Below are 25,325 nucleotides of genomic sequence, written 5' to 3'. Positions count from 1 at the left end.
GTTCCGCAGGTGCTTACGCCACAAATCCTACTTACAGGCCTTACGTGGTGGTTTGGTAAGGAGTGGGGAGTGAGAATAACCCGGCTATCCCTAGGATTGCGCCTGCTTTTAAAATGAGCACATCCAGTGCTGTTGCTAGCATGTAGTGCTGTTTCTCCTCTAATGTATTTACAGAGTTTCTGGCCCAGTTCTTAGGATGCAAGGAGGTGCAGAAGGGCAGGTGACTGATATTGGGGGGGTTTAAACCACACCTTAACCAGGTTCTCAGGCACCAGAGCAAGCCTGCTGTGCTTTACCTGCTGCGCCCGACCGAGATCTGTGGAGTGAACATTTAGAGCAGTCGAGGCCTGAAAGGGCAGGAGAAAAGAGGCTGCTGCTGCTGGGAACCGAAGGTGGCCCTTGGAGACGGCTGGCCACGGTAGGCGACGCCGTAGCGTCCAGATGTGGCGGCGGCGGCGGCGGCGGCGGCGACTTGAACGGCTCTCCAACGCGGTGTTTGAGAGCCGCAGCCAATGCTATGACGTGAGAAGTCCGGGCTGCATCCAGTCAGGCCTTCCCTGGTTCCCTTTCACGCCGCCTGCCTCAGCCTGAAATTACAGATGCTGCTGCTGGTAAACCATCCCAGCCGCCGCCGCCGCCGCTGCTTATTCAGCTCTGCTTGTGCACGCTGCTTTGCCTATCTCTTTCTCTCTCCCTACTGATTCCACCGGGAGAGATACAATAGCTATAGCGGCAGATCAGACTCCCCCCGCCCCGCTCCGCGCGCCCGACACCCCTCTCCTCTCCTCCCCCCACCCCTCCTCCCGAGACCTCGATGCGCTTTGACGTCATGTGTACTCCTTTCCGTTGCCATAGCAGCCCCATTCCCCAAGCCCTCTGCCTGTCTCCTCTGGTAGGTTCCACAATGGTACAGCCAGCATCACGATGCACAATGGTCTCCAGACAGTAAAAGAGGGTGATTCAGCAAGCCACATCCCCCCCTTCCTCCTTCCTCCTTTGATTTCCATACCTGCACCCCTCTCCCGTCTCCTCTCCTCATGCTGTCCATTTTGCGCGTTGCTCTTGCTTTGATTCCGGAGACCTACGTTTATTTAGGACGGGTTGTTGGGTGACCCCCTCCCCGCTCCAAGCAGGTTGCCTTGCTGCCACCTGCCCGTCATCCTGTCAACATCTCCCTCCCGCCCCGCTGAATCCCCTTCCACCATCACCACCACCCCACCTCTTCCTCCTTCCCAGTTTGGAATGTGGTTTCCCAAGACCACGTAAGGGTCGCGGCGCGAGGGGAAAGGTTGCTGCGCCCAGGAGGAGACGAGGACGCAGGCACGGAATGGTAGGTGATGGACGCTGGGACGCTTCTTCTGTGGCTCGGAACCTGCCTTTGTGAGGAGGTGGGGTGAGGAATATTGATTGCTGTTAAAAATAATAAAGGGGAGGGGGAGGAGTGTGGGGAAAGAGAGAGAGAGGCAGGCAGGTTAATGAAGTAAACTGCTAACCGAGGCAAGAAGGCAGTGGCTGCACCATTGGAAACTGAGGAGCATCCTTGCCTGCGGGTTGGGGTTGGTATGTGCATTTCTCTTCGGGTTGTTTAGGTGAATGGCAGTGTGTCTAAAGGGACAGCTCCTAGGCAGACGGGAGAGTGCTTTAGCAAGCAGGGGGATGTAAACAATGCTGCTGAGCTCCGTCGCCTTGTTCTCGGAGAATGCTGAGGCTTGTATTGTTTCATTTTAAAGACATGCAGATAAGATCTCTTTGCATGGGGGCCGGTGTGTGCCACATATACTGATGCTTTTAAAATGTGATGCTATTCTTGGTATTTCTAAAATACACCCTTCTCCAAATCTCAAAACTCGCCCCCCCCCACACACAAGCAGTGATTAATGTGAAAAGGAATGAAAAGTGTATGTCTCTTGAAAACTATACTTGGTGGGATATGTGTGTGTGTGCAGGGGGTGATGGCCGAGAGGTGGAGATGGGGGAAGGAAATTCTAAGTGATCCCCCCCCTTTTCTAAAGGAGGGGAGTCATTTTTTTTCCACCAGGAAGTCATTTCTTAGATAAACATCACTGTCTTGCATAACACCCCCTTGTACGTGAAGTGGGAAAAGGGTGTATTTTATATAGAAATACTGTTTAGGACAGCTATTAAGCAAAAAGAAAAAGTAGTTTGGTTCTGTGTTGTGAAGGGACATTCTACAAATTCTTATAAAGACTGCAGTGAAATCAATGTAGGTTTACGGGAATAGCCTCTGACAGACTGGCTACTACAATAGGAAGAAATGTTCAGATGGTATTTTCTTCCTTCTGCAATGCGGGCTGTATTAAAATATACATATAGTTTGCATGTCTCTTGGAGGGTAAAATCTGGCAGTTCTGCCTCATAAGGGGCTTGCTTTTTGATATCCTCCGACTTGGGTGATCATAATCTTGTTTACATGGGTGCCTTTTGCTGCATAGCCTCACCATTTCTTCAATGCAGCTTTCCCATCCTCTCATTCTGCTTCTCAGTGACTTTTTGCAAGAGCCTTGTGAAAGACAAATCATCATGCCTATTTGCCTATAGGTAAAACCAGGTCTCTTTTTGTTTTTCGAGGGAGAAAGAAAGCGATGATGGCCTGAGACAGAAAGAGAGCCATGTTAGTATATATTATGCTGGTTGATATTTTCACTGTTTTCACTGTATTGGCTGCTCATAGGGTGCTGATCTTCTCCTACAAGGCCAATAAAGATGAGGGTGTGAGTGCACTGCTGACAGGGAAGATAGACAGTGATTGTGTTGAGCTCAAACCACATGCAAACAGGCTTGATTCAAACAACATGAGAACGAAGAAGCTAGGCAAAGAAGCTTGGGGGGCACTCGACCTATTGGAAATAGTTACTGCTGGGGGAAAATGTATGATTGTGTTTGAGTTTGGCAGCTCTTTCTGTTGTTGTTTTCTTCTCCTTGTGCTGTTTAATTTCTGCCCTGTACGGTAGCATTCATAGGGCTTCCAGATCAAAAATTCAAAACAATGGAAAGCTACAGAGAGCTGATGATCTGAAACAGGGGCTGCCCCTTAGGGTAAGATGTGCCAATAAAACAAGGGACATCTGACAGCCCTAAATTATACCTGCTCATTTGCTGGGTTAGAGCTCCTGGTTTCTCCCCCATCCTATTGTTATTAAATGAATGACTGAGATGGTGTGGTCTGAGCTATTAAATCAAGAGCCTGCCCCCTTTTATTTTCCCAGATGGACCTGTATTTTGCCTTGCTGTTTCAGAGCATGGATTCTCTTGCAAACATTCTGTTTATTGTTGTAGCATATGGTAGAGGGGCTTCACAGTGCCAGAATAAACTGGGAGAAGGTGAGAGGGGGATAATTTAGTGTAGAAATGCCAGCCTCCTTTGGCTATTGCATGCTGACTACGGGAAAACTGTCCTCTTGTTGTATGAGATCTGTGTGTTTGCGTGTGCTTGCTGGGAGAGGCTGTTTATGAGCAGCTCCCAGAAGGGATGAGTGTGTGTTTGCTGGCATATCTGTAGCCATTATTTAATGGCTTCCTAGCACAGGGGTCCATAATTGAAAGGATAAATAATTGTTAAAGACACTATGTAAACTCTCATACTCAGTTTCTTGCAGTGAACAATGGCAAAATCTGGGACGTGTTAAAGGTCTCATATGAAAACATCAAAGGGCCTAGTTGTCATTTGCAAACTTATTGAAAATCCTTTCCAAAGAATCCCAGAGTTGAAATGGAGCTTTGAGCGTATCAATCAGCTCAATCTCCCGCACTGAAGAGAGTCATTAAAAATGGGAACATACAAGCAGCACAGAGCCATGAATACATGAACCAGCAAGCGGCACTGGACTTGGCCCAAGGAAATCTAGGGTCAAGTCCCCACTCAGCCATAAAGCTTGCTGCCTGACCTTGGCCCAATCAATATCTCAGCCTAAGCTACCCCATGGGTTATGGGGATAAAACAGGATAACCTTTGTGCCCTAGCATCTTGGAGGAAGGATGAGAAACAAATATTTTACATTAAAAAAAAATGAAACTAGTATGCTGAGAAGTCCTTTACACACAAAACTATGAATATCTTGATATTACCAGTATTGTTATATGTGGGAAGCATATAGCTCAGTGTCATAGAACATACATAAGGGGCCCAGGTTCAATCTCCAGTATCTGTATTGAAAGGATTTCAGAGCTGGGAAAGATATGTTAACTTGGAGAGCTGTTGGACTAGACAAGACTGAGAAGATGTACCAATGGTTGTGCTCAGTATAAGGTAGCTTTATATGTGTATATTTAATCAAACAGACAGAAAAATATCATCCCTATGAGCCGAGCTCAAAATCCAAAGCAGGGTGTTGGCATTCAGGTTTATGACAGTTGCTTTGAAAGATTTTCCTCCACACCTCCTTTACCTCTTCAGGATTAAACAGATGTGGGATAATTTTATATATTCTTTTTTAAATTTCCAAAACTATTGTTAAGTGCCGTGAATCCTGGAAAAAATTGGGGTTGAAAGTGAAATTAAAGAGAGAGAGAAAAAAAAGGACATTCTTGTAATTTTTTGGACTTTATTTTTAGATTGATGTATGTGACTTGAATACTGATGAATGTTTTGAAGACATTCTCCTTGCTTTCTTGACCCTCGTCATTGGGGGTAACGGGTGGGAAGGAAAGAAAAATAACTTCACTGATGCAGAACAACAAGCAATTGCAAATGGATTCCCAGGCAGTCTCCCATTTAGGTACTGACCAGACTGAGGCCTACTTAGCTTAAACAATGCAGTAGCAGCAGCATATACCTTCATACCAATCCCTTGGCAACATCTTAATAAGTAATTGCTATTGGGTTTCTCTCTTCCTCCAGTATTCAGCATTCTTAAAGGCATGTTCACTTAAAAGCCTTGCAGAGTGACCGGGATTTCATACTTATCAAAAACAAGGCCATATTTGCTGCATGACTCCATTTTTTTATTTTTTTATTTTTGCTTACTATAGCACCATCTACAGAGATGGAGACTTCTGGGGAACATATTCTTTTAGAGGTATATAAACTCTGCTGTAATGAAGAAACAGTGCTTAATGGTAGCCAAGAAAATAAAAAGCTTGACTTCTCAGTATCCTGGAATATCTGAGGTTGCTATTGCAGCCTCTCCAGAACTAAAAGGAACAAATGCAAAGAAATAATGGAGCGAAACTGATTTTAGTAAATGCTGAATTCTGCATTTTGTTATGCTTGTGTGTATTTTTATAGGTCTTAAACCCAAGCTGCCCTTTATCTTTACAAAACACCCAAACAATCACTTTTATTTTACATTTGTATATTACTTTTGAGTGTTTCAAGTGCTACACATACATTCTCTGAGTCATCCCTAACAAGGACAGCAATATCCCCATGCTACAGAAGAATGGTGGCTGAGAGAATGTTGCTTATGGTTGAAGTTGGATTTGAACTGGCAACTTCCTGGCTCATTGTGAGCTAAAAATATACATCAAGCTCTACAGTTCCCATGCCTTGCTTTAAGTAATTTTCTTTATACGGTCTCAACCTTGATTATCAGGGGCAGTTAAAGTGTGTGCAGCTGAGTTCTTGAAAGGGAAAAATGCAAAGGTGTTATGATTGTCGGAGTTTCCAAACCATCTATGTAAGCAGCCTAAATTGGTGCAGAATTCCCCTGACACCAAATATTCCCTCATAGCTAAGTGGGGCTCCTAAGAGGCTACATTGTTTCATGAACTGGATGCTGGAGAGTGCACTGCAGAGAATTTAACCTTTCTATACAGTGGAACAAGAAAGGAATCAAATCCCTCAGTGGCAACACAGGAGCAGAAATACTAGCTTCCTTCTCTTCTTGACATGCTGCAAAAGATGTTGGCTGGATTCGGACATAACAGAGGACTGGAGGCAGAACAGCCAGAGGTCTCCAAACCTCAATGTCCGAATGCGGGAAACTGCAGTTTGGATCCTAACTCAAACCGAGGGTTTACTCCCGCAAACTAATTTGAACCCTCAGTTTGATGTGAGGTTTTCTGCCCCGGTCTCCGGTTTGTGGCTGCATCCATTATGTCCGAATTCAGTCATGGAGGCAGCCTTCCCTGGGACTGGAGTTGAGGAAGGAAGCTCCTCCCTCTCTCCATCCTGTTTGGCTGCCGCAGCTGTCCATCAAACAAAGGAGGAAGCCTGGCAGCCACTTCCCCTTCCTCTCTGCAGTTGTGCAGACTGCAGAGAGGAGGCTAGCATTTATGTCTGGATTGGACTCTGGGTCCTGTGTTGTGTCCGAAAGGGCTTGTTGAGAAAGACAAGCCTTACCAAGGAAGATAGGGCGATACTATTTTTAGTGCCTGGAGACTCCCTAGTTCTATAGTATAGCACATGCCCACTCAGGTTCAGTCCTTTGCATTTCCAGTTTAAGAACTCAAGTAGCAGGCCTGACAAAGACCCCAAACTTTCACACTATTAGTCAGAGCAGCCAATAATGAGCCAAATGGCCTGACAGTATAACACTTGCTTAACAATAGCGTACAGAACAGTTAAGAACACTACATTAAGTGTACTGCTTCAGAACATTGTATGGGATTCTGTGCTTCAGAATGCTGTATTTTCTGACTAGAAAACAACCATTCACTCCATTCTAGGGCCAACTACAGCCCTTTAATATGTCATTTTGTTGACATATTCAGCAACAAAATTCATTTTCATGAAAATACTTACATATCTTGTTCCTTTACTTACGGAAATAAGGAAAAGTTTGCAGGCAGTATTGATACAAACTTGTCCCTGCCTTCTAATGCTCTGGCTAGTGAGTGAAAAGGCACTAGGACAGCTAACAAGCACAAGGCCCTAAATTTAAAATGTGATAAATATTAATCAGACTTAAATTTTATTACAATAAAATTCTTTTAAACATATGTGGCCAAGGGCATGACTATGCTGTGATCCCCTTCATTCAAATGTCTCATCAAAATCTCATCAAAACTCACCTTTCCCATGAAGTCTCAGGGTTAGAGGCTGTTCTCACAACCAGCCTAACCTTGCCTGGGCTGCCCAAGGCAGGGTTCAACTGGTTGTGAGACGCCGCAGGATCTTTTGAGGATCCCCCCACTCCCCGCCTGCCTGACCTCTTTAATCAACCTGGCTGTTAGCCAAGGTTAAGGGTGCTCTCTCACACTTAACCCAGCTACCGGGTATTGTGGAGTCACAGAGATGGGTGCCTAGAGCGTCCGTCTGAGGGAAGAATCCGCGATGCAACATGTTGCATTGAGGGATGCCTGGAGTCTGGAACAAGAAGTTCCAGCCCTGGATCCTTCTGTCCTGCTCCATGCTTCAAGGAGCAGGGCTACCCATGTGCAGCACGCATGGAGCATGCGTGGAGCAGGGCTGCCCATGTGGGTGTGCAGGAGGCGCGCCGAAGAGGGTCTGTTTGGTTGTCTGCGGGGAAGGGAAGATGAAGGCTTCCCCCTGCATCCTCCCCGCCCTCCCAGGAGAATCGTGTGAATCACCTCTTGATCTCCTAATCCCCTAGAAAATGAAACCCAAATGCTTATAGCTGACACATCACTCCTCAGTTACCCTCTCTCCTCAGTTACCCTTACCTCACCTCTACTCCCTGCTTCCTTCTGTGCTCAATTTTAGATTGTAAGCACCTCAGGGCAGAGACTTACATTTTTGTTTTCATATTCTGTGAAGTATTGCACACATTAGGAAGTTGCCTTATACTTGCCAGACTATTGGTTCATCTAGCTTAGTATTGTCTACACTGCTTGGCAGCGATTCTCCAAAGTTTCAGGCAGGAGTTTCTCCCAGTCCTACTTGGAGATATCAGGGAGTAAACCTGGGACCTTCTGCACTCAAGCAGATTCTCTACCATCCCTTAAAGGGAATATTTTACAACAGACAGTGCACACAAGTCACAAGTCACCCATCCAAATGCAAATCAGAGCAGCTTCTACTTAGCAAAGGGGACAATTCATGCTCGCTATGGCAAGACTGGTTTGCCTTCTCCTTTATATTACTTCTATAGCCTGTTGATAGAGCTATATAATATAAAAGAGCATACCTGTTTAAAAAACTCTTGAAGGAGAACAGTGGCAATTATTTATAAACTTTCAGTACAGTACTATATTACTTTCGAACCAAGGGATATCCAAGTTGGTGGAAAAATTGGTGAATAGTGATTAAATTTCACTTCTCTGGAGTGGTCTACTAAAAGGAATTTTCACGATAAGGAAACCCCTGTGACAGGCACAGAATATATAGACTGTATTTTAGTGCATTCAGTGCATTTTAAGGATCGTTAATGTATTTCTGTAGCCCTTTGTTAGAATTGTCCTGTACTATGGGAGCATTCTATTAATTATGGGTATTCTGTTAATCTGTCTTCTCGTACTCAATTGTCAGCATTATAAATGACAGTTCTTTATTTAGCTAGGTGAATAAAAGAGGACTTTAATAGATAAAAATGTAGCATTTTCTTTGGAATTTAGGACTTCCTTGAGGGATTTGTCTGCCAGCAGGCAACCCTCTCTGAATATCGCCATAAAATAGATTCCTTTGAACTCCTTTCTGTAGATGAAGGACTATCACAAGCTGTGATGAGTTTCAGTGAAAACTGTGGTGGTCAAGTCCCTAGATGAATTCTATTGTAACCATCCTTTCAAAGGTACCTTCTTTTTAACCTCAGTATGACCACTACATTATTTTAAGCCTGTCATTTAGGACCTCTCGTAATTTTTTTTAAAAAATTATAAAGTGAAAATGATCAAGAACATCTTCTCTCTAAGGAAAGACTAAGGAAGTTGGGGCTAAGGGTGTACATGATAGAGGTCCAAAAAACCTTATGAAGGTGTGAAGACTGAGAAATATATGCACCCAGAACTAGTACTTGTGGATTGTTCACTTGATTAGCAGTAGATTCAGGCCTGACTAAAGGAACATACTAAGAGCCGGCCCTTGGAGCTGAAAGCAAGTAAGGTGCCAGCAGCTGTTGATTCCTGGTCACTCTGTGTTCTGGTGCAAGCCACAAGTCCCAGGCTTGGTGTGTTGTGCAAAACCTCCCGTGTTGGGTGGTTGTGCTGCCTTTCTGCTGCTTCCAGTTGGCGCTTCATTCAAGCGCTGTTTGGATGCTTCCTTTCTCTGCTTGTAGCGAGGCAGAGAAAGAAGCAACCAGCCAGTGCTTGAACAAAGCTTCAGCTGGGAACAGCAGAGGGAATGTGCAGCCAGTCTCGCCAATAGTAGTTATGGGTGGCAGGGAGAGAGTGGAGGGCAAGCATCTGTCTGCCGACCCTTGGAGCTGCGGGGGAAAAGTGTGTGTGTGTGTGCCTCTGACAGCCCCTAGGCTGGAAGTTCTCAGAGTGGTAGTGGCCTGAAGATGCTCCATCGTAGCCTAATGACAGCTAAAAGCAGCCTTTGTATTCAAAAGTCGCATACTGCTGATGAACCACCGCTAGAGGCAAGCAACAGGAAAGGGTTGTCTCCATCTTATTTTGCTTGTGAACTTCATAGGGGCATGTGGCTGGCTGGCATGCTAGACATAGTACTGGACTGGATGGGTCCTTGAACTGATTCCGCATAGGCAGTTCTCATGTTCTTAATTTAGTTGAAGTAGCCATTCAAAGGACGTAAAGGAAGTTTAAAGGAAGGCAGGCCAGTACTAAAGCCAGCTGTTCGTTATTACTGTTTTGAGGTATTGGTGAGGTTTCTACCATTATTTAATATGTCAGATAGTTTGTTGCTACATTGTGGTGTGAAGAGGGCATATTTTCCTGCTTCAAATTACAACCAACATTTTAGTGGCCTGCAGTCCCTCAAAAACTGACTTCTCACAATGTCACTCAGTTTGACATTACGATTAAGTGAAATCTGCCAAATCTGTATTACCTGCCTTTCATTCCTCTCCATCCCCTGCATCGTTGCTTACTTTTTCCCTCAAAAGGTGAGACTTACATGGTTGGATTGTTTACGTTTGTGTTTTTCATTATGTTGTTGTAACCCTGGACATTGGTAGATAAATTTTGTCGTTTCCATGATGGGGGCAAACACTGAAAATGCTGACTTCAAGGCAGCCATGATTTGAATAATTTTTATGACATATTTTTTTAAAAGAGGTAGGTAGGAAAGTGGGGGGGGGCGGGGGGAGGGGACTTAGAGTATATGGCATGCCTATGTGTTCCTAGGGACATCTAAGTTGCCTGATAATTATGGTGTGGATGGTCTGATCCATCTGATTCAGACCATTGGTCCATCTAGCTCATTCTTGCCAACGGTGACTGACAGTCGTTTTCTAGGGTTTCAGAGGGTCAGAGTTCTTTCTAGCTTTACCAGAGATATCAGGGACTTGAGCCTGGGATCTTCTGCATGCAATGTGTGGTCACAGAGATAATGGGCTGTTTCAGACAACATATGAAACCTGAGGTCAGTTCACCTCCGGTTTCCCTACCCAAATGTTGGAACCTGGGGAACTGCAGTTAAGAGGGAAAATGGACCCGCGATTTCCCTCCCCTAACTACAGTTACCTTAGGTTTGTAGTGAGTTATGCCACTGATAACTGCATTTCAGCAATGCCTCCATTACGCCCGATTCAGGGATTGAAGTTAGGCTTTCCTCAAACCGGAGTTGAGGGAGCAAGCTCCTCCCTCACTCCAGAAGGAAGTCAGCACAGTCAGCTTCCCTGCCTCTCTTCAGTCTCGCAAGACTGCAGTAGGTCTGAACTCAGACCAGAGCAGCGGGGGTGGGGGGTGGGTGGGGAGGAGGCAGAACCATGGATCCACTGGACGGACAGTTCCATATGTCATCTGAACCAACCCAATGAATGTGACATGCTTTGAATGTTCTAAAATGCTATATGCATCTAAGTAGTACTTAATTCTTATGAATTTGTTTTATGATGGTTTGGGGCACTTCGTGATAAATATGTGTACTACTTGCTTTGGATGTTCTAAAATGCTATATGCATCTAAGTAGTATTTAATTCTTATGAATTTGTTTTATGATGGTTTGGGGCACTTCATGATAAATATGTGTACTACTTGCTTTGGATGTTTAAAGGTTGTATCTGTATTTCTTTAAAAAATTGGTCTGTATAAAAATGCAGGGCTCGAAACAGTTTTAATAAATTTAAAATATTGCGCAAGGTTACAAGAGATCAAGCAAAGGCCCAGTGTGTTTGATAGCTATTGAACATAATGGCGATGTATGAATGTGTAGGTCAAACAGTAGGAGAAAATGCCTCATTAAAGAAATAGTTGAAGAAGCTTCTGAACAAGATGAGGTTGGAAAATACCCATCATTATATTTGTAAGACTCGTCCGGACATATATCTTTTTGAGATAGATGTGATGTGAATAATTTTGAGGATGGGTTAGCACTCTGGTTCTAAACTTTTTGGAGGCCCAGGATACATCTATGAACCTTGATGGCCTCTGATGACTTAAGTACAAAAAAACTCTCAGCCATGACCTAGATGCCTTTGGCAGATTGACTGCTCTGAGCCCACTTCTGAAGCATCTGGCAGAGTTTCAGGTTTTATAATGAAACCCAAAGCTGGTCTGCAATTCATCAGGACTTCACATAGCTGTAGAGGTTGTAGTGTCTAGATAAGATACAGTGTACATCAAATTAGCAGTAATAGCAGACATGCATTGCAAGGCAGGAGACGAATCCCTCTCTCTCTCTCTACATATCCCTGATACCTAGAGCTATAGGGGCCAGAACGATTTGCTCTGTCTTCAAGTGGGGGAAGAGGAGGTTTCCATAAAGAGCATGCTGGTGCATGACCATTCCATTATGAGCATTTGTGTTGTCTGTACTGAGAAGCACTCACTCTCTACCATCAGCTCATGTTAGCAAATGTGAAACAGGGACAGCTGGGTTGGCAGTTTCCTGGGGAGAAAATAAACTTGGCTATTGTCACTGATAAATACTATTTGTAATTTAGTATTTCCCTCTAGGAAAATAGGGGGAGGGGAAAGAAGGAAAATTTTAGAACTGATCTATATTTATTTTACACTTGATAATCCACCTTTTCACCTCAGAATGAAATGCTCAAGGAGGCTCACATAGCATTAAAATAGTTATTTATAGAGCTTCTGTGTGAGTGTTAGAGATATGCATGAACCAAGGTTTGTGCACGTTCGGCGCCGCCAGGTTGGTGGGAGTGGTGAGTGGCGAGTGCGATCTTTAAAAAGAGGAGAGTAGGTCCTTACCTGCTCACGCTCCCCAAGAACCTGGATGCCACGTGTGTGCCGGTGCTGCGCGCGGGTTCTTGGGGGGAGCACAGTCGCAGCAGGAAGTTGCATGGGGCGGCGGAGAGCAGGTACCTGCTCTCCTCCTTTTTAAAGATCCTGCTCGCAGTTTCCTATCCCCCTCATCCCAACTGGTTCAGTGCCAAACCTGTGCATGAACCTTGGTTCACATTCCTGGTGAGTGTGTATATGTGATTATATAATCAAAGTCTACTGTGCTTAACCATTTCTTTGAATTGTATGTGTGATTATATGTATCGTATGTACACACACACACACACACACACACACACACACACACACACACGTACATTGTATGTCATCATGTTTGCCTATGTAGATCGCCTAGAGACATTCGTTTTTATTGTAAACTGCCCAGAGACATTAGTTTTGGGTGGTATGCAAGGATATTAAATAAATAAATATCTGTATACGACCTTTTAAAAAACACAACTTATATACTGCCCATCCAGTACAATACTGTTCGGGGCAGCTCACAACTGTAAAACAATAAAAGTAATATAAAATTTAACACAATAAAACAAATAAAATACAATATAGAATAAAAACAATTAAACAATCCAAGTTAAGGCCTGTAGGCAAATAATGTGCTTGTTATTTTCAATAAATATGTAAACTTCAGCATCCCTCACCTCAGAAGTTCCTGGACACATGTGCTTTTCTCTCTTCCTTTTTCATCCCTTCTCAGACTTCTCCCTCTGGCCTTCCACTTGTCCCCACATTCTTCTGAATAATTTCCTCTTGCAATCCTCCTTTCTCAGGCCTCTGCCTTCCTTGGCCTGCTGCCTTTTCAGTCCTTGGCCTCTTTTCTAAGCGATTGCTTCTCCTACTCTTTCCCCAGGTTATTCTGTCTGCCCTACTCCTTTCTAGGATGTGAGCAGCTCAGCTAGTGACAGCCAGCAATCCTTAGGACAGGCCTGATCAACTTGTGACCCACCAAAGCGAATGCAATTCACCAGCCATGTCTAGTAGCCTTGGTAATCCTCCTGGTTTTACTTTGGTATGGAAATAGGCGGTGGTGGTGGGGAGACTGCAAAACTCAGAGGATTTTTAAGCACCTGGCAGGCTGCTATGCATGTGGCTGGTGGGCTGTGCTTGACTTAACGTTTCCCAGGTGGTTCAGGCCAACTTTAGGAGGAGAGCAGCTAAGCCAGTGGTAGCCAGAGACTCTGTTTGCCCTGCCTCCCTGTGAAATTAGGATAGCTTTACCGGTTACTGCCAGAGCTTTCAATAGCGCTACAAAATCCCCTTGTGCATTACAGTGAGTGCCTGCACTCAAGAGAATATTCCAGAGAGAAGCTGTGTTCCTCTGTTACCACAAAAACAACAAAGGATCCTGTCAGGCCATCAGATTTACTGTGGCATAAGCTTTCGTGGTCTAAAACCCAGTCCATCAAAATGCATGAAGTGTTGTCTGCAGTTGGCAGACACATAGACACATACACACTCAGACAAATGGAATGAGTGGAGCCAAACGATCACAAAATGCAAGAGGTAGCTCAAGTTTTACATGCACTGACCATTCACAACAGCAGTAACTGGCAATAATTCAGTCTTCCTAGCTTTACTATGAGGACATTCAGATGCAACACAGAAACTTGGTTGAATTTCAGCATTCCCAGTTGGGTTTTTTGTCTGAATGTGCCTCTAAAATTCAACCGGGGTTCAGTTTGGTCCCCCAAACCGACCTTCTTAACCAGTGTTTGTATTTGGCTTGTTTGTTTTAACTGTACTTCAGTTCGCCACCACGTTGCATCTGAACCAACCCTGGTGGCTTATTCCCTGCTTGTTGCAAGAACTCCGACTCTGCCCACAGAGATGCTGGCGCAAAGCAGCTGAGAAGCAGCCAAATTACTCCTCTCCATGGTTTCTTCTCTGACCGTGCCCAGGCGAAATCTGCCAAGTGACTACTGATGTCACCACTACCATAAGCAGTTTGCAACAGCAACTCTGCTATACTGTTGCATGCTGAGTGTAGACATTGACCAGGAGTTTCAGGGGGTGAGGGGGAAGGGCAGGGTGACTACAGAAGCCAAAAGCAAGTTGCGGTGGGCTTTCTGTGTTGGGGTACTAACGTTAGGCAGCCTCCTTTCCTTCGAATGTAACTATTACAGGAAAGCTCTGTGCTGACTGTTGGGCCCCCATGCTGACTGGCATGTAGGACTCAACCGATCCTGGTGGGTCTTGGGCGGCGAACGTCCCGCCTCCTCTGGGGCTGTCACTGGCCGTGTGTGTCAGGCTTCGACATGGGCAGGGATGGTCTGCCTGAGATGGACTCAGCCTGCCTGGGGTTAGGCAGCCTTATAGGAGGTGGCAGTGGGGGCCGGATTGCTGCCAGGCTGAATGATCCCAGCAAGGGGGCTTGGCAGAGGGTGGAGCCAGCAGGATTGGAAGTGAAGCAACCCGAAGACTGGGAGGGGGAGGGACTCCTGGGGGTGGGGCAGAAGTGCCAAGCCTGTTCACAGCTATTTGGAGGGGAGCAGGCCAATGATGAGGTCTTCTTGGCAGATGAGCTGGCTGAGGTCTTCTGGTGAGAGGCTCAGCAGCAGAGGTACCCAGCTGGAGGAAGACCAGGGTGGAGAAAAACCCTTCCCCAGTGTGCTCTGAGGCCACAAGGGTGGAAGGGCCAGCAGGAAGAGACATGCTGCAGGGGCTACAGCACTCAGGTCTGGACACTGACAAGAAAGCTGCCGGCTGCCTGTTTTTGTATAGCTGCGCCACGGCTAGACTCTGACCAGCTGAGAACAGCCGAGGATGGGCAAAAAGAGTCAAAATGGCTTGTGCAGCTTGTCCACGCCTATGCCAAGCTGGTAAGGGAGGGACTGATGGGCGAACTTGGAACTCTAGGATTGCATTTGGGAGGAGTGGATGAAGGGTGGGGAAAAACAAACCACCAGCAGGCAAAACAAACCACATTGTTCTTGATAGTCTGTAGAGCAAATCTCTGCTTGTTTTTAGAAGCTGGTTCAATTCAAACTTGGCTCAGCACTGTGTCTGACAGAACCCCATGTTTGTTTGGCACCACCAGCAGAAAAAAAGTATTATGGCCTTAATCATGATTAGGGATTTCTCTCCCACTACAAGTGTTAATTCAACATAGCAAAGCTAGGAAGATTCTGTTACTGCCAATTACTGCTGTTGAGGATGTTCACTGTACATGGATTTGAGCCTTGCATAGCAATGCACTTCCATTTCTTGGCTCTCCCCCCGCCCTAAACATTTTTTCTCTGTATCTATGTATTTTCTTATGTTGCAACACATCTTTTAGTCTTTATGGTACAGCTGATTGGGTAGGCACATTACTGTGTATAACTTAATTTGGCATGTCTTGATGCTCTCCTGACTGCTTCTGCTACAGCATTATGTGGGTTGATCTGTGGGAGATTAGCTTGTGTGTATGGAGGGCCTAGTCTGTGACAAGAGAACTTATTGACGTGATGACCTTTGGGACTATTCTTTTTTTGACATGCAGAGCTGTGGTATAACCCATCCCTGTTTTTAGAGAAATTGCTATGACTTCTTTGCATTTGTTGTTGTGAGTCAAGGCTTAACTTGAGTCTGGTTGAGCCCTGGAAAGAGCCTGTTGTTTTCAATTCAGGATCAGTACTCGGCTCTAGAGTTGAGCTCTATCTCCATGGAAGTAAAAAGTACACCATGTATTATTTCAGCCAGGTCTCAGGACCTTCTGAAAAATGCTGGGACCTAGGAACATGCAAAGTGATAGTGGAGTGCTTCTGAGTCTGTACAGGGAGGCTTTCCTTCATTACTGAATGGGTCAAGAGCAGAGCTTTAAGGTCAAGGGACAAGAGCAGCTACCAGGACTTTCAGCTGTATCTGTAGAGAGAGACATGCTTGGTGGTAGCAATGTGCAGCTGCTTTCCACTGACGATACCGAACAGTTCTGCAGGAAGTCTCAATGGGTTTGAGCTCTGGTACAAATAATATGGGTAAGTCAACATTTTCAATATTCTTTAATGCATACAGTATGTTCAACTATTTCCCAGTGTATTCCACTGACGTGTTATTGTTAGGGACTTCAGGGCGTAGCCCAGGAACACTGTGGGTTGAGGTTGGACTACTTAGGATTATGGTATGCATATGCCGTATGATATGCCATATGGCACTATGTAGCTTCTGGATTGGCCAAGCCTGGTAATATCTCAGGATCTGAATTATATTTCCTCCCAGATTTTACTTTGATGAAATTTGCTATTGAGAGATCCCAATTTCTAACTTATTGTTTATTGTACAGTTCCCCAAGTGTGTGAAATGTGCCAAATATTTATATACCACTTCTAAGTAATATAAATTATGATATGTGCTGTGAATATTGTATTCTTCTTTTGCTAACATATATGTACTGCTGTCCAAATTTTGTTTCCATGTTTGTACTTAAGGCATGTAAGTAATTCATTTGCTAATCTGTCATTTTCCTCTTCAGCCTGGCTTTTATCCATGCAAATCGGGGAATTATCTGCATATGTAACAGCCTGCTTAGATTTTGCAAATGGGCATTTGCATGCAAAATGCTGATTTTCTTTTGTGTCTGTGGAAATTTAGTGATGATGGTGTGAAATCAGAAAGCTAGAATGACCTGACCATAAAATGGTAACAGTTCAGTTTCCTCCCAAAATACCCTTTCATGAAAATATTAGAATCTCACACACACACAAAATTGGCTGTGGTGGTTATCAATTAAATGGCTAATTCATCCTCCCACTCTAGGCCTCTAGTGGGTGGGATGAATGTCTAAGGAACTGCGTCTCCCCCACACCAGCAGCAAATTCATGTAAACTAGGTTATGTTTGCAATATTTGTGTCTTCTGTCTAATGAGAGGCTCCATATTAACTTGAGTGCACTTATTTTTAATAACACACAAGCCACTTACAAAAAGGATTAATTTGTGTTGCCATTATGTGACCTTTAGAAGTCTTGTTTATAGAACCCTTTTGTTTCAATTACTTTTTAGATTTCAGGTACAAGTTCCTTCTGAACACTGGTGAATGTGGGCAGGAACAGACAGAGGTAGAGTATTGGCAAAACATTTCGCCCATATTCATCGTTAAAATAGGATTATTGACAGAATAATGCAAGAGTTCCTCAGGAAGAAAAAGGTACTACTCTACCTTTATCACTGTCAGAGGCTCACTTCATAATAAGCTGCTACCCACACAACCTCCTCCAGAAGCAGCCAAAATTTTCAGGAGGATTATGACCTGGCCAGAATTGCATGGGGGAGTCATTTGTATGAACTGCTACCTTCACGTTAGGGATTGTACATCCAGCTGCTGCAATTTCAGGAAGGTGGCCACACAAATAAGTGCCACTCTGATTTTGTAACTCAGAGGTGGCATCAGGGGTTGGCCAAGCTGGGACCTGACTAGGGACACAGGGCCATTAAAAGGCCCATGGCAAATCCCTGAGGCCCACCTGTCCACTGCCTCCAGCAGCAGCAGCAGTGATGCCACATCCCTCAGCTGCAAGGGTCACTCTGTTGCTGCCAGTGCATCCATCATTAAGTGCTGAATTCAGGTAAGCCCCCGCCAGAGCTCGGGGGAACCTGGAAAAACACATGACTGAGAGTCCCTGGAATTTGGATCCAGCCCTGAAGCTGTGTGGACACCTCTATGTGGAAATACCAGTTCACACAAATGATGGCTTCAAGTTATCCCAGCTAGGCAACAAGCCTGTTGACAATCCTTCATACTCAGTGATCACATGGAGGCAACCATATACATGGATTGGACCTAAGGGTTTCATCTTTAGAGAATTCACAATTTTGATACGTGAAAACAGGAGATTCCTTTTGTTTCGGTGATTGAGAGGGATGTGGATTCCTGCCCTTGCCTGCAAGCATTCAGAGGTGGCAGTGGAAGCAGCTAGCATTGTGTGTGGGGGCATGTGCATGTCAATGTCCTGCAAAGCAAGGAAGGCCAGCATAGGGTAGCAAGGCTGGATGAGGACCCAATGTCACAGCTTAGGTGTCACAGGAGATGGGGCTAAGTGGGGAATATTGTAGCCAATGGCAGTTGCCAGATCTGGAGCTATGAGGAACTCTAAGGAGCTCCTCTATGTGGCGCTGTTGCATCAGTGAGATTTATATGTCAAGCAGGAGTCACATATCTTCCTGGAGCTCAGACCAGCCCCAACCTGATGCAGGCCCCTGAGCAGGCTTCCCCCTCTTTTAGAGTAAGCATGGTGGAAAATAAACCTCGGGCATGCACTGGTCCTGCATCATTTTCACTCCTGAGGTTCTAGGGGTGCCAGTGAAAGTCCCAGAGACGGGACAAGCATCCTGGAACACAAAGGAACACAAACTCTGGCAAAAGAAATGCAAGGAGACAATAAGGGAGGTGAAAAGAGAGTTTGAGGAACCTTTAGCTAACAGCACCAAGGGGAATAACAAAAAATATTTAAATACATCTGATGCAGGTAACCTGCCAGGGATGTGGTTGGACCGTTAGACAATGAAGGAGTGAAAGGGATCAGTAACGAGGATATGGAGGTTGCAGAGAAGCTAAATGGGTTCTTTGCATCTGTCTTCACAGCAGAGGATACTGAGCATATACCTGTTCCTGAACCAGGATTTTCAGGGATGGAGGCTAAAGAACTGAGTCAGATAGAAGTGACAAGAGATGATGTTCTAAACTGTCTGAAAAAATTAAAAACGAACAAATCACTAGGGCCAGATGGCATCCATCCAAGAGTCCTCAAAGAACTCAAATGTGAAATTGCCGACCTCCTTTCTAAAATATATAACTTATCCCTGCAATCAGGCTCTGTACTGGAGGACTGGAAAGTAGCAAATGTAGTACCGATTTTCAAAAAGGGATCCAGGGGTGATCCAGGAAATTACAGGCTGGTTAGCTTAACGTCCATTCCAGGCAAATTGATGGAAACTATCCTCAAGAATAAAATTGTAAGGCACATAGAAGAACAGGCCCTGCTGGGAGATAACCAGCATGGCTTCTGCAAAAGTAAATCTTGCTTCACAAACCTTTTGGAGTTCTTTGAGAGTGTAAACAGGTGTGTGGATAAAGGTGATCCAGTTGACATAGTATACCTGGACGTCCAAAAAGCTTTCAACAGAGTTCCTCATCAAAGACTCCTGAGGAAACTTAGCAGACATGGGATAATTGCTAACTGGTCCAAGGACAGGAAACAGAGGGTAGGTATAAATGAAGAGTTTTCACAATGGAGGGAAGTAAGAAGTAGGGTCCCCCAGGGATCTGTACTGGGACTGATGCTTTTTAATGTATTCATAAATGACCTAGAAGTAGGGGTAAGCAGTGAGGTAGCCAGATCTACAGATGATACCAAACTTTTTCAGGTAGTGAAATCCAAAATGGATTGTGAGGAGCTCCAAAAGGATCTCTCCAGACTGGGGGAGTGGGCGACAAAGTGGCAAATGCGGTTCAGTTTTGGCAAGTGTAAAGTGATGCACATTGGGACGAAGAACCCCAGCTTCAAGTATATGCTGATGGGATCTGAGCTGTCAGTGACTGACCAGGAGAGGGATCTTGGGGTCATGGTGGACAGCTCATTGAAAGTGTCGACTCAATGTGCGGCAGCTGTGAAAAAGGCCAATTCCATGCTAGGGATCATTAGCAAGGGGATTGAAAATAAAACAGCTAATATTATAATGACTTTATACAAAACTATGGTGCGGCCACACTTGGAGTACTGCGTACAATTCTGGTCACCACATCTAAAAAAGGACATTGTAGAACTGGAAAAGGTACAGAAGAGGGCAACCAAGATGATCAGGGGCCTAGAGCACCTTTCTTATGAGGCAAGACTACAACACCTGGGGCTTTCTAGTTTAGAAAAAAGACGACTGTGGGTAGACATGATAGAGGTCTACAAAATCGTGCAAGGTATGGAGAAAGTGGATAGAGAGAAATTCTTCTCCCTCTCACATAACACTAGAACTAGGGGTCATCCCATGAACTTGCTTGCCAGGCAATCTAGGACCAACAAACGGAAGTACTTTTTCACATAACGCATAATCAACTTGTGGAATTCTCTGCCATGAGATGTGGTGACAGCCAACAACCTGGGTGGCTTTAAGAGGGGTCTGGATAACTTCATGGAGGAGAGGTCTATCATCAGCTACTAGTTGGAGGGCTATAGGCCACCTCCAGCCTCAAAGGCAGGATGCCTCTGAGTACCAGTTGCAGGGGAGTAACAGCAGGAGAGAGGGCATGCCCTCAACTCCTGCTATAGGCTTCCATTGGCATCTGGTGGGCCACTGTGTGAAACAGGATGAACGATTAGATGGGCCTGATCCAGCAGGGCTGTTCTTGTGTTCTTATGTTATGTCCTGCTGTGGATACTGATGCCTCATTGTCCTGGTTTTCTCTGACAGGGTGACTGTAGGAGGAGGGAGCTCTGACTGTGCAGGATCCATGAGACCAGGGGGTGGGGGGTTTCTCTCCTCCTCTTCCTCTGGGAAGACCCAGAGCCCAGGTGTGTTTTGACAGGTTATCTTATTATGAACTGGGCCACAGGCAATGATAGTAAGTAGATGAGTTATATGTTGTGGATTCTATGGAAATTTATTTACTCTTTCAAAGATAAGAAGCTAAAGTAACTAAAGAAAAAGTGTGTGTGTGGGGGGGAGAAGCATTTTCATTAAGATGTGACACAGCTCTAAAGAACTGGTAAACAAATCCCTTTCTGAGCTGTTCCTGAAATAGATCAGCATGGCTTAATTGCAAATTATAATGCTATTTAAATGCCTGCATTAATTTTGGGGTTAGATTTTATTCATCAGAATATGCACGGATATTTTTATGGTGTTATGAATGCCTGATTTACAGTTGTCTTTAAAATTAATTTGATTATACTTTTACCAAGTCGCATTAAGAAAAATGTCTTGTAGATATCATTAGAATGTGGCAAGGAGCCTATGCAGCTGCACTGTGCTGGGGAGTAGGGACAAGAAGCCATAAATCCAGAGAAAGTGCTCATTAGAATAACAATTTACATGCAATGAATTGTGTCTAATTTAGCAAACCTGGCCTGCATTGCACAGATTTCCTTGTACTTGTCTCTGACACAAACATATGAAATGCATCCGGAGGTCCAAAAACAGCTCTGCTGCCACAAATTGTGCTTCCTTTAGAGGCACATACAGAGCAGTCAACAAGGGCAATTCATGTGCAGAAGTCTGCATTTCTGCTCAAATCTACCCATGGTCTGTGCAAGCAGTGTGCAATATATGCATACCTGCCAAAATGTCCCTGTTTTCCTATCCAGGTGAATGGGAAAATAGGGACATGTTGGCAGACATGCATTTGCTCACCATCATCACCTACAAAACTCCCAGTTACATGTGTGAGGAACAAGTGAATCCGAACTGTTAAAGCTGGCTCTGTCAGCTACCTCTTCAGGAGGATGTGCGTGTGTGTGTATAGTAGATGTTTGTGCATAGCAGTACACATCTCATTTCTGCAGGCAAGGAACTTTAGATTCGATCCACTGAATACAGTGAAAGGGACACTCTCATTTCTAGGATCCTTAGACTGCCCAACTCACTGTTAGAGAGGTCCTCCTTATGGAAACACTCACGCAAGCATACTGATAAGGACTCTTGGTTGTTCAGAAAAAACTGGGTTGTCTTTCTGCAATGCATTTCATTGCAGAGGAAAGCAATAAATAGTTTTCCAAAGTTTCAGGCATTAACTTGTATCCTAGTTTGTAATACTCAACTCATATCTGGATCATGATCCATTGCATTAATAATGAATGGGTTCTGCGTCTTCATAGGAACCTCGTGGATAGATTGACTAGCTCCTCGTGATGCCTCCTCTGCCCTACATGTGCTCTGTGCTTCCATTATTTTCGGTAGTTGGGGTGTCCTCTTATTCAGTTTCTATTTGACCGCCTAAGTAAACACCTTGTTCTCTAGCTCCTCGGTGCAAATAGATTCTTAACATTCAAAGTGAAAATTAGTATTAGATTTTGTTGTTTATCACCCTTTGGACTGCTAAAATGGCAAGTCTTTCGCTTATTGGACTAAAACTTGGTGAAAGGAGAATACGAGGGTGTGCTGCGGGCTCACCAGACAGTGCAGCATTAATTGTTGGTTTCTAACATTTGGGCTGCTAAAATGACAACTCTTAAGCTTATTGGACTAAGACTAGGTGAAAAAAAAATTAAAAGGCCATGTCATGGACTTGCTGGAGCGGCATGACACTACTCAAAATGGTGACCAAACCTACAGCAAAAACAACATTCAAATGCTGTCAAATGCCAAGCAAAGTTGTTTGTTTGTTTAAAATATTTCTATACTGCCCCAAACTCTGGGTGGTTTACAATTAAAATCATTTAAAACATCAAATCAATTAACAACTAAAATCATTGAAAACATTGAAATAATTAAAAACCCAATATTAAAAATATTAAAACTATAAATCTAATTAAAAGCTTGGGTGAATAAATGTATTTTCAGTGCCTTTTTAAAAGTTGTCAGAGATGGGGAGGCTCTTATTTCAATAGGGAGCACATGCCAAAGTCCAGGGGCAGCAATGGAGAAGGCCCATTCTCGAGTAGCCGCCAAATGAGTTGGCGGCAACCTCAGACTAACCTCTCTGTTAGTAATCTAGCCCCCGGCAGGGAAGTCTAGGATGTAGTTCACGAAAGACCAGTCTGGGTTGCAGAGGCGAAAACACAGCTTGGAAATCTCTCTCTCTGGCTCAGGCTGGAGGTTGTCGACACTAGGGATGACGTACATTGTCTTCCAGTGGCTAACTGCAAGCTGTAGACGTGCTTTATAGTCCAAGCTGATAACTCTCAGTTGGCAGGGATTCAAGGCTTATCAGCCCTCTGCAAGAGGCATTTACTTCTCCTGAAGGATTCCAGATGTGCTTACCGTCTTGTGACCCGTCTTTGCTGTGGAGTCAGAGGGGGTTGCCTGCATAGCTCATCCTCCGGTTCTTCAGTCCCTGTCTCTGCTGCCTCAGACTGCTGTGCCTGTTCTGGGACATGCCTCAGCCATCTCTTGGAAACCTGCCTCAGCCGTCTCTTGGGAACCGACAACTGGGCTCTGTCCCTTAGGCACTCTTGCATCAGCTGAAGGGCTGTCAGCATACTCTTCCTCCTCACTATCTGAGACTGAGGGCGTGACACTCTCCAGATGATCTTAACAGGCGGTGGGACTCATGGTGAAGAAGATGTTTTCTTAAATACCCAGGGCCTAAGCTGTTTAGGGCTTTATAGGTAATAACCAGCACCTTGTGTTTTGTCCGGAAACATATCGGCAGCCAGTGTAGTTCCGTCAACACAGGACTAATATGGTCTCTCCTAGATGACCCAGAGACCAACCTGGCTGCTGCATTCTAAATCAACTGCAGTTTCTGGACTACATACAAAGGCAACCCCACATAGAGCGCATTGCAGTAATCAAGTCTAGAGGTTACTAACATATTTACCACTCTTCTGAGGTCGCTCATCTCAAGAAACGGACTCAGTTGGCATATCAGCCGAAGTTGATAAAAGGGACCTCTGGCCAATTCCTCAACTTGGGACACCAGGGACAGATTTGGATCCAGAAACAGACTGCGTACCTGTTCCTTCCGGGAGAGCGTGACCACATCCAGAACCTGCAGATAAAAATGATCTCCTGAGTTCTGACCCCGCACAACAAGTACTTCTGTCTTATCTAAATTCAGCCTCAGTTTGTTATCCCTCATCCAGCCCGTTATTGCCTCCAGGCAGGCATTTAGAGAGGTTATGCCTTCTCTCGATGATGTTGACATGAAGAAATAGATTTGGGTGTCATCAGCATATTGATAACACCCTGCACCAAATCTCCTGATGATCTCTCCCAACGGTTTCATGTAGATGTTAAATAGCATCGGAGACAATATGGAGCCCTGAGGGACACCATGCAAAAGTTCAGATTTTGAAGAACAACTGTCTCCAAGAAACACTGTCTGGAATCTCGTGAGGTAGGAGTGGAACCACTACAAAGCAGTGCCTCCCACCTCCAGTCCCCTCAGACATTCCAGAAGGATACTATGGTCAATAGTATTGAAAGCCACTGAGAAATCCAAAAGGACCAACAGAGTCACACTCCCTCTGTCAATTCCCAATTGGAGATCATCCATCAGGCTGACCAAGGCAGTCTCCACCCCCTAGCCCATCTGAAAGCCAGTTTGAAATGGGTCTAGATAATCACTTTCCAAAAAGACCTCCTGGATCTGGGAGGTTGCCATTGACAGACAACCATGACACATGTTTACTGTGCTTAGGAGAGCAACATAACCTGTAGACATGTAAAATTTGTTGCTCGTTCTCCGAACAAAATCTGAAGAATCAGGCACTTCAACTTCGAGCAGCATTTTATGATGATACACTTCGACCTCTGATGCCGACACCAGATTACCCATCAACATTGGGATTGATGTCAAGCACGGGATCGAGCACAAAGGAAATGCCTCAGGTGGATCCTGCAAATGTGCAGTCTAAAACCACCAAGAACCAGAATTTAAACATCCTGAAACAGTGTCGAAGAAACACCAGAGGCATAATGTAAACCACCCTGAGCCATTTTTGGAAGGGCAGTATATAAATCAAATAAATAAATAACTCTTCAGGGGAAGGAGAAGAGGCTTCTCTGCCAAAGGAACACCATTGCAAAACGGATTCCAAAAGGAGTACTCCTTCACCTACTTATTTTAAAGAAGCCCAAACGTCAATGTTGAACGACTTGCCTTCTCCACCCAGAGCAGTGTCGGAGATAGAACAGGAGTCCTTGGTACTGAAAACGTCATTAAATAGTAGGGATGTGCACGAATCGATTCTCTGGTAGAAAATAAGAGTGGATTCAATCAATTGAATCCACTCTTGTTTTGTACCAGATAATCTACTCTCAGAACACCTCAGAAACAACAAAACCCAGTGTCCCATGGGCTTGTGGGTTTGAGGGTGGTTGGCACCCTATGGCACCAGAGAAATTTCAGGATAGGTTTGTACAGACCTATGAAAAAACAACAGCTATTATGAGGCAACTGCTTAGAACATTTAAACAGCAGAGATTGAATCAAGAGCAATGACGACAGCAGTA

The 25,325-nt window shown here is 44.7% G+C and overlaps 1 protein-coding gene across 12 annotated transcripts in view; it reads left to right on the top strand.

Moving 5' to 3' along the window:
- Nucleotides 1-860: 860 nt before the first annotated feature.
- MAPK10 (mitogen-activated protein kinase 10) overlaps nt 861-25,325 on the top strand; it is a 335,464-nt gene continuing 310,999 nt past the window's right edge. For 7 of the 12 annotated variants that reach the window (XM_053253742.1, XM_053253753.1, XM_053253755.1 and 4 more), the window contains exon 1: nt 861-1,330. In XM_053253742.1, the coding sequence (XP_053109717.1) occupies nt 1,328-1,330 (3 nt within the window). In that variant the 5' untranslated portion in view covers nt 861-1,327. Of the gene's footprint in view, nt 1,394-1,466; nt 1,561-25,325 lie in introns of those variants that run through there. The other 5 variants (XM_053253747.1, XM_053253748.1, XM_053253744.1 and 2 more) reach the window with 5 other exon arrangements.

Source organism: Hemicordylus capensis, chromosome 5, assembly GCF_027244095.1.
Source record: "Hemicordylus capensis ecotype Gifberg chromosome 5, rHemCap1.1.pri, whole genome shotgun sequence".
NCBI classification, from domain to species: Eukaryota; Metazoa; Chordata; class Lepidosauria; order Squamata; family Cordylidae; genus Hemicordylus; species Hemicordylus capensis.
This window is presented reverse-complemented; position numbering and strand designations above follow the sequence as displayed.